The sequence below is a fragment of the Aplosporella prunicola genome, assembly GCF_010093885.1.
Source record: "Aplosporella prunicola CBS 121167 unplaced genomic scaffold K452scaffold_33, whole genome shotgun sequence".
Taxonomy (NCBI): domain Eukaryota; kingdom Fungi; phylum Ascomycota; class Dothideomycetes; order Botryosphaeriales; family Aplosporellaceae; genus Aplosporella; species Aplosporella prunicola.
In genome coordinates, this window is record NW_022983561.1 from 57,357 (window position 1) to 65,835 (window position 8,479).

Sequence of the window (8,479 nt, forward strand, 5' to 3'; positions counted from 1 at the left end):
GAGCACATGCGCCTCTGCGCGAGAAATTTTGAAATAGTGCCATGGCGGCGGAAACTCTGCCGAGGCCAAGCCAGAGAAACAAGCAGAGGTGGATATCTGATATGAGAAACGGAGAACGGGAGAGAAACCCAGGAAAGACATGTATCCTGCAGTGGCAGCGTACGAAAGACCCGTCTCGCCCTGAGAAGCCCCGTATGACCCTCCTTACGACAAACCTCCCCTCCCGACCACCTGAGATATCGGGAGACATGGGATTGCGCGCACGTTATTGGCGTGAAACTTGGCTCCCCTCGAGAACGGAGACCGGCAGCGTGGTTCATTACGAGCCCTTGCCAACCCCTTGCGTTGCGGGTGTCGAGACCACCACGCCCTGGCGCCCTTGGCTCGAGCCGGGGGTTTAACGTGGCTGGATGGGATTTGCTTCTGTTCTGCTGGAGATAAGACCGTCATCGAAGACTCGTGTGTTTGAGAGCCCGAGTCCTCTTCACTGGGAAAGCGTTGTCGTAAAATCATACATTTTCGTTACAATAGACTGTGATGTAGTGCTCCACTTACGAAAGGTTTGAGCACTCCGCTCTCCGACTACTCCCTCCTCTTATACTAATCGATGGCATCCGGACATTCTGTAAAAATTTGGAGAGCCTTGCGGTTTGCTGTCCTGTCGGGTAGACCAAGTCAAGAACTCCCGAACTGCCTCCCCCAGTGCCCGAAACTTGAACAAACGCCCCTTCTATAGATTCTAGAAATTCCCAGACTGTGATAGTCCTGTGCGGTCCAGCTTGGACGCCTTAAGAACTTTCTCTCCGCTTTAAATTCGAACTGAGCAGAGCATCCGCCTTTTTGGATAGAATATCAAAACTCAGTGATCGATTGTCACCGCCCACCTCTTTGGCTTTGTCCAACGTTACCGACCCCTCTCAGGCTCAGATACACATCTGTCCCCCAGCCCCATAGGCTTTGCACTGCTATTCCGCCACCAAAATATTCAGCGTAAGCTCTGCCTAGCGGCAGGCCATAACCAAGGCCGGCCAGCGAACTACCATTTTCACCTGCACCTGCACTGATGACACTCAATGCATCCATACCGTGCATGTCGCTTCCTTGGCCAATGGTGCGCACGTCGTCATCGTTGAATGTCGTGAAGCTGTACTCCCAGATGCGGGAATAGTTGTTCGGAGGAATTCCGCCGCCGCGGTCACGAATACGAATCGTCACACCAGGTGTTCTCTCCTTGAGAGGGCGTATTTGAGCCGTAGCCGCGCGAATGGCAGACGATTGCTGTTCTTTTTCCAGCATGGCGTCCGTCTTGGATGCCCGGTTAGCATTGCCTTGTGCCTCGTTTGTGATTGAAGATCGACGCTCGGACCCTGACGAGCTGTTGCTGACAGGAGTACTACCTCCAGATGTCTCCAATTCTGGATCTTCTGGCAAAGGCGCGATAGTGACCTCGATGGGCTCTCTCTCCATCCCGCGCTCGAGGGTGGCGCGGAAGGCATTCTTCAACAGCTCCGTGATAATATACTCGAGATGCATGGGAATGTGGGCGAATTTGTAGTTCGGCTCGCCATTGATGATCAGTCTGGGCCGGACACCGTACTTGAACTCGCAAATTTCCCCAACCATGCCCTCGCAGCGCCGTATGACGTCCGCTGGGCGCAATTCAGTGTCAATGACACCGATGTATGAGGAGCGCGCGACACGCTTGGCCGAGGTTTCGGGGTCATCGGATAGCTCGTTGTGCGGTTGCGAGGACATATGGAGCGTGATGTGCTGTTCGGCGATGAGACGGGTGCCAATGCGGGCGCGCAGGTGCTCGTCGAGGAAGCGAGTCACTTCTTGCGGGCTGATGTATCTCCTTCCCTCGAGAAACCCTCTGGCGAGTATGCTTATGGTGTTGGAATGGGTCTGCACGAGGTCGGCCATTGCTTCGGTGAAGTGAATTTCGTCCTCGAGCGTCTCAATCCTCTTTTCAGCCCATGGTAGCAGAGTGGACAGGGAGTGGACATAGTTGCTGTGGATCTGCGAGATGTGCGGATTCGACACTACGATATAAGGAAGGTTTCGGAGGGATTGGATACGGTGGGCGAGGCGCGAAGGGAGGATGGAGAGGGTGAAGTTGGCCGAGTCGAACAGCTGGCGCGCGGACAGGGGTGGACGGCCATGCCTAGGGCGATCGGTCAGATTGAAGCTGGAGAAGCTGCGGCAAAGGTGGGAGCATACTTGACGAGGTCGGCGAGGGTCAGCGGGTGCAGGGGAGTGGCCGCTAGGCGGGCTATGTCATCGTCGGTAACAGTCTTGGTCTGGAGGTGACGCCGGACGGGTAGTGGCGCAATAGGGTAGGCAATGCGTCGAATGCGACCGCCGCAAGCTTCTCGTGCGGCGGCAGGCCATGGTCTTCCGCGCAGCATCGTCGCCGTCGCTCGTGCAGTGGGCGAGGGCCTGGCCGAATAGTAGCTGTTTATCTACGGATCTACTAGCCATCACGTGCGGTCCGATAAGGGTGATATCATCCCGCGCGTTCATCTGAGAATCATGAGAGGCGCAAAAAGCACTACTTTAAGTGCAAGCCACCTAGAGCCCGTCACGTCTCCCTGCCAAATACTTCTCAGACATCCACGTCTGCTGCCATCGTACCACGTCACCCTACCTGCCGCCCTCTCTCCTTTCTCTACGAAGTGTCACAGCTCCTGCCGGCGATCAATCGTCATCGTGCGCCACCCCTCCAATCACGCCCCACTGGCTGTTTCGACGACATTGCAATGTAAATTCGAGTTTTTCGGCCTCCCAATCACCCCAAAACTAATCATACAGTTATTTGGCCGATCAATATCGACAGAGGTATAATCAATCTCCAAGCTTCCCCAACCAAAACAACGCCGTAGACAGGACACAGGGATATCTCAGAAAAGACAGATGACGCATACAAAACAACAGACATGACACAATAAACAATACGAGGAATAAAATGTACCGGTCCGAAACGGCAGTGGCGGAACCAACGACTGATCCAGTCGCCTTCCAGCGTAGAGTATTGGATTCGACAACAGAGAAATGAAGAAAGCCCCAGCCGTCAACGTGACTGGGTGTTATTTGCCATTACCATTAACAGTGCGAACGCTACACGACGAAAAAGACATCGACTTGAGGCAATGATGCAAGACAAGGATCGTGAGCGAAGGCGTCCGCCTACACAATCGAAGCCGGCTTCTCGTTCGCTTCGATTGGTAGGGGAGGCAAGGGCGTGTTAGGTGGCGGTGCTGGAAGTGGCATGCTTGGCGGTGGTGCTGGCGGCGGCAAACCTATAACAGGCATCGACTGCCTAGTTCTGACAGTTTGTCTATGACCGCTAGCCAACGGGCCCGGCTGCACTTCTGCAGCCGAAGGCCGTCGACTCGCCGGCGCAGACTGAGCAAATGACAACGCTCCAAGAGTAGGAGCGCCTGCGGTACCGGTGCCAGAAGGAGAACGCGAACGCGACCGAACTTGGGATGACACGCCCATGGGACGGCGCGTAGACAGAAATGCGGCAGGATCCCTGCGGATTTGCATACTAGGCGGCCTGCGAAGTTGTGGCAGTGGTCCTTGTGGTGGTTGAAGTTGTCCGGTTCCAGTGCTAAATATGGGCGGTTGCTGCGATTGCGGCTGAGGTGAGGGCCTGGGCAATGGCGGAGTCGGGTTGATTGGCAGCATAGGACCAAAGGAAGGGACGCGGCGCGGTGGGATACCCGGAGTAGGATTGGACCTGATGGGAACAGGGCGGAAACCGGGGTTTGCGGTGGGGTTTTGGCGGTTCGGGTGGGGGAAGGCGCTGAGCGTGAAAGAGAAATGGGAAGAAGATTCGAGAGACTCCTGAGAGGGCAGTGGAGGCTGGGGCCCGGCATGAAGAGGCGAGGATTTTATTGCTGGCGCACTGAAAGATCGGATTCCAGGTGGCGTGTGGAACGATTGGTTGTTGGAGCTGAATGGGCGAGAGAAGGACATATGGTTGTTAAGAGCGGGTGCGGGGATGGAAACCGGTATTTGCTGGTGCTGCGCTGCTGGCGATGTACCTGCGATGGTCGAATGGTGCTGCTCACGGGGCGTCGAATCAGTCGAAGCGCGACTCTCACTGGTAGGAGGGAGTTGCTGTACGGGCATCGACCTCCTGCGAGATGATCCAGAGGGGCTCATGGAGGAAGACCTCAGCGCGATTGGGCTGTGCCGGCCTTCCTCATCGGTGTAGGTATCTTTTGACGGAGATGGAGGATAGATGGAAGAGCCAGGAGATGTGCCAGCTGTCCGACTCGACATGACCGAGAGTCTGGAACTCTCTCTCAATTGGTCCAGTTGGGTTCCAACGTACGAATTTGCCGTTGTGGCCATTGACGGAGCCTCCATGGATTGGCCTCTGGAAGCGAATTTGGAAGATGTAGTGGCATCCGACGTCTTTCGAGGCAGCTTACCACTCACTACCGGCCACTCCGGACCATCTGGGATAGGAGAGCCCACTGGCGTGCTGATTGAAGAACGATCCACATGGCTAGCGTCCCGCTGCATTTGATACCTATGGTTAGATATCCTGCTCATACGCTTGTTTGCGGCTTCCTGGACCTCCCGTTCGGCATCAATCCTCGACTTCCTCCCAGCCAGGATATCAATTTCCAACCGGAGCGCTGCCAACCATTCGCCCATTTCCGTCGGATTCTCAAACACGAGCAGCATGCTCGTAGCGACCTTTTTGACAGCGGGACCTTGCATGCGCAACCTAGAAAGAAAGGACTTTGGTGGCTGCTGCGTGGTCATGGTGCCATCGTCGTTGGTTGCTTGGGAGATTTGCAGAACCCAGTGCTTTCCAGGAATCAGGTCACACACGAACGCAGCCGAGTCTTTGCCCAAATGTAATACTCTCTCAGGAAGTCTTTCCGAGGGCCCTTCACCGGAGTATTGGAGAAGATAGCCCGACGTGGCCAGCACGTAAATCTTCTCCGTCAGATCCGGCCCACCCATCATCGAGCTGAAGGACGCTCTCTTTTCCCTCCGGTCGCGCTTTTTCGCTTCGGCATCGGAATCGTCCTCGGCTACGGCTCCAGACAGGTCCAGCTTGCTCTCCAATTTTTCCTGCAACAAGTTGTACTGTCGCCGGTGGTTCCGCATCTTAATGATGGCTTCGACTGAGACATTGGTAGCTTGCAGGGTGGCATGCTTGATCGCTTGCGAGTAGGCCTGGAACAGCGCGGGAGGATCCCAATCGGTGGGAGAGGTGTTGGAGAAAGTCCTGGACCTCCGGCTGAAGGACGTCCTGTGGGATCTAGAGGTGGCGGTTCTCGTGCTCATTGCCTTGGGAGGAGCGGTGGCAGTGACGGAGCTCAGCGCGGTCGTCGGCTCCGACTGCCCCGGGCCCGGGACGTCGTGGATTGTGGGGAGGCCGGCCTCGTGGTGGCCGCGGGCCTTTTCGACCTTGGGCCTGCTGAAAAGATTGAACAGAGACATGGCCGACTTGCGGTTCTCCAGCTTACTGGGGGCAGGGGAGGCTTTGTGCTCGGGCGCAGGTGCCACGAAGCGCGAGCGTCTCCAGCGCGACGGCTGCGGGGCATGGTCGACAGCCGTGTGGATGGGTGGCAGGTTTTTGAGGTTGTGCCGGAGGCCGGGCGTCGAGGCATTCTCGTCTTGGGGCATGGCCAGCAGCATGCACGTCGCCGCGGCCCTGGGACTTGGACGGTGGCACAAGAGGGCGAGGGAGGGAAAAGTCGACGTCGGGACAGCTCAGAGCGGGTCGCTCAGGCAGCGGCGGGCGGCCATTAGTAGAAAGGATAAGCCAGAGGGCGGACAGGGATTGCGAGGACGATTGACGAGGGCGGTGGTAGAGGACGTGAACAGCGTGCGGCCCGTTGTTGAGGCGGCTTGAAACGGGCCCAGGAGTTCAAACACGGCGTTTCAGGCGTCGGGGCGGCAGGCCTAACAGGACGAGCGAGTCTAGCGGCCGAAAGGGCGGAAGCGAGGTCTAGTCATGCATGGAACAAGCCAACAAGAAACAACGGAAGAAGGAGGAGGTGAGAATGAGATAAGAGTAGTAAAAGGACCTACGGGAGGGACATGGGCTCGCCCGCTCCGTCCGGCTCCTCCGATACCTACCTACATACAATAAAGTGCTGTGTGACCGACTATAACTAATCACTCCACCCAACGGAGCCAACGGCTATCGCGCGGATCATGTGGCCGATCCGGCGTGGGGAGACCGACTGGGTAGGTGCTCCCCACGGATACAAAAAGCCCCTGCAATAGTGCCCGACGTCGCCAGTCAGTAGTTACGCACTTACTACCAACTAAAGCCATGACCGCCCACGACACCGCCCAGCAGCAGCCGCACGCGGCCCCCCACTCGCTGGCCGCCGCCGCCGCCCTCAACGCCGGCATCCAGCACGAAGCCAACCCTGTCCACCGTGAGCGCAGACGCTCCAGCTTGCGTGTAAACCTGAACCGCATGGATCCCACCATCCCCAGTCCTGGCGAAGTCCAGCGCAGCCCTTCGCTGCACTCGCACCGCCCCTCATGGTCCGCCAGCCCCCAGCACCAGCGCAATCCCTCGCTGCCGCTGGCCCAGGAACTAGAAGAGGAGCAAGAGGCTCAAGTCGTATGTCATGATGCATCCACAATCGAGTACCGACTAACAACCCACAGAACCGCCTGCTCGGCCAGATCCGCGCCCAGCAAGCCCAGATCGCCACGTTGCAGTCTCAACACCCCTCCGGCAGCGCCATTGACGACTCCACCACCCCCACGTCGGAGCGTTCCTTGTCCCTCTCAACCTCCGCTGCCGCTTCCCAGACCAACGTGAACTTGTCCATTGCCCCTCCGCGCTCGCTCAGCCCGCGCCCCATCCCTGGTCAGGCGCCCGCCAGCCTGTCGCGCAACAGCAGCTACAGGCAGTCGCGCACCAGCAGTCGCAATGGCAGCCCGGCCTTGCGCCCCGTTTCCAGTCAGCGTAGTGAGAGCGGGGATTGGTCCCTTGGAGGCGGAGTCAACAGAGACGAGAGCGCCTTCTACCAGGCTGAGACGCAGATGTTAACGCGGGAGAACCAGATGCTGAAGATGCGCATCCGTGAGCTAGGTACGAGGCGCTAGCCCCCTTTAGTTTTGTTCGAGACACACCGCTGACAAGAACGCTGTCCCAGAACGCCAGCTTCATGGCCTCAACCCCACCAGTCCCATCACGCAGGCCCCTGCTCTGAGCTCGAATCTCTCAAGCCCTCCCATTCGCCCGGCCGAGGAAGCCGCCAACCCAGCTGCTGAGGCCGGTGGCAGTGTCACCGCTGCGACGTCGGCATCTTCTTGAGCGCACAACCGTCTCGAACCGTAGCTCAGGTAGGTAGGCATAAGGGCAAATCAATTGAAAATGAGCTACGCAATACCAAACAAACAGGATCGAGTCACGGGCCACGAGGACCCAAGTCCAACGATGTAAAGAGCTCGGCACTTTCCTTTGGGCCTTTTGTTTCTGTCCATTCCCCGCATCGGTCCCGGAGTTTCAGGCGTGCAATCGTCTCCATCTCTCAACGCGGGTAGGCGAGCAGGCGTCAGGCGTTCTTCCGTAATCAGGCACGGCGAACCACTCACAACACATGCATAATCCCATCTCTTCTTTTCTCTATCCCTCACCATCCAATGTGGCAGTAACAATCATCAACGGGACCATTGGCAATCTAAACCTCAATGCCGCCACGCACACCGCCTCATTTCTCCGCCCGTAACCCCTCCCAAACCCTCTCACCGCCCACTCACAGACCCATCTACCCGAATCTCGCCCGAGCCACCTGGCCACAGTAGCGACTCATGTCGGGGCCAAAAACAGCAACTCCCAATACAAAAATAAAAAGCCAAATTCAAAATCAGATCAGATCCTGATCTCGAAAAGTGATTCGCACTTACGCACAGACCGGCCGCGATTAGGTAGGAGGTCTGGGCGAGCCTGAAACGAGCCGAAGCGATCGAGCGGTAATTTCTCCGAAACCACGCGGCCGGAGTCTCGTCCGTAAGTTGTGAGCAGTGATGCAGGGGGAGATGCTTTGGGATGGAGATGGCGGAGCGTGCTTGTTTGTGGTTGTTGATAGGGCTGAAACTACGTAGGTGGTGATTAGGGGCGGATTTGGGAAGGGGGGCCTTTTTTGTTTTTTATTTTGCTGCACTTCTGTCTCATCTCATGATCGGTGAATTCCGGTACGGCGCAGCTCGTGTGATTGATTCCATTGCTTTTGGGCTATTGGATCCAGAGTCTGGGCGGACAAGCAAACAGGCAGGTGGGAAGTGCGGATTAGGGCGGCGGCAAGAGGCGGGCAAGGGCTTCTTTTCCGTCTTCCGTCGTCCTTCCATTTCTCCAGGAGCGGAGGGGCAGGGATAGGCATGACGGGAGACGCGCCAGCGGGGAGCGGATTGATGAGCAGACAAGGAGGAACCCTTGCCATGACCGGTCTGCAAGTGCAGCAGCCGGCCCCCCCCCCCCCCC

The 8,479-nt window shown here is 57.4% G+C and overlaps 4 protein-coding genes across 4 annotated transcripts; 1 reads left to right on the forward strand and 3 right to left on the reverse strand.

Annotated features, from left to right (window-relative positions):
- Window positions 1-497: 497 nt before the first annotated feature.
- On the reverse strand, window positions 498-2,422 carry K452DRAFT_258087 (uncharacterized protein). The gene is made up of 2 exons (XM_033538460.1): window positions 2,221-2,422; window positions 498-2,164 (listed from the first exon to the last, which is right to left on the reverse strand). Exons 1-2 carry the CDS (start codon window positions 2,406-2,408, stop codon window positions 874-876), a joined length of 1,479 nt encoding a protein of 492 aa, XP_033392869.1. The 5' UTR covers window positions 2,409-2,422; the 3' UTR covers window positions 498-873.
- A 2,096-nt stretch (window positions 2,423-4,518) lies between these two features.
- Window positions 4,519-5,655, reverse strand: K452DRAFT_236362 (uncharacterized protein; the record flags this gene model as incomplete). The annotated part of the gene is made up of 2 exons (XM_033537499.1): window positions 4,519-5,112; window positions 5,386-5,655. Coding segments are annotated over 2 exons (864 nt in total), but the record flags the coding sequence as incomplete, so codon positions are not given.
- A 538-nt stretch (window positions 5,656-6,193) lies between these two features.
- Window positions 6,194-7,345, forward strand: K452DRAFT_113222 (uncharacterized protein). The gene is made up of 3 exons (XM_033535053.1): window positions 6,194-6,610; window positions 6,658-7,087; window positions 7,152-7,345. Exons 1-3 carry the CDS (start codon window positions 6,311-6,313, stop codon window positions 7,310-7,312), a joined length of 891 nt encoding a protein of 296 aa, XP_033392871.1. The 5' UTR covers window positions 6,194-6,310; the 3' UTR covers window positions 7,313-7,345.
- Window positions 7,346-8,137: 792 nt separating this feature from the next.
- Window positions 8,138-8,479, reverse strand: K452DRAFT_291812 (uncharacterized protein). Its single transcript, XM_033541253.1, has one exon. It carries the CDS (start codon window positions 8,436-8,438, stop codon window positions 8,175-8,177), a length of 264 nt encoding a protein of 87 aa, XP_033392872.1. The 5' UTR covers window positions 8,439-8,479; the 3' UTR covers window positions 8,138-8,174.

Bases quoted from the DNA above. Each gene is read 5' to 3' on its own strand.
- K452DRAFT_291812 (XM_033541253.1), bottom strand. From the start codon at position 8,438: ATGGCAAGGGTTCCTCCTTGTCTGCTCATCAATCCGCTCCCCGCTGGC.
- K452DRAFT_113222 (XM_033535053.1), top strand. From the start codon at position 6,311: ATGACCGCCCACGACACCGCCCAGCAGCAGCCGCACGCGGCCCCCCAC. The intron at 6,611-6,657 runs GTATGTCATGAT...AACAACCCACAG, and splicing joins AGGAGCAAGAGGCTCAAGTC to AACCGCCTGCTCGGCCAGAT. The intron at 7,088-7,151 runs GTACGAGGCGCT...ACGCTGTCCCAG, and splicing joins GATGCGCATCCGTGAGCTAG to AACGCCAGCTTCATGGCCTC.
- K452DRAFT_258087 (XM_033538460.1), bottom strand. From the start codon at position 2,408: ATGCTGCGCGGAAGACCATGGCCTGCCGCCGCACGAGAAGCTTGCGGC. The intron at 2,165-2,220 runs GTATGCTCCCAC...CGATCGCCCTAG, and splicing joins ACCCTCGCCGACCTCGTCAA to GCATGGCCGTCCACCCCTGT.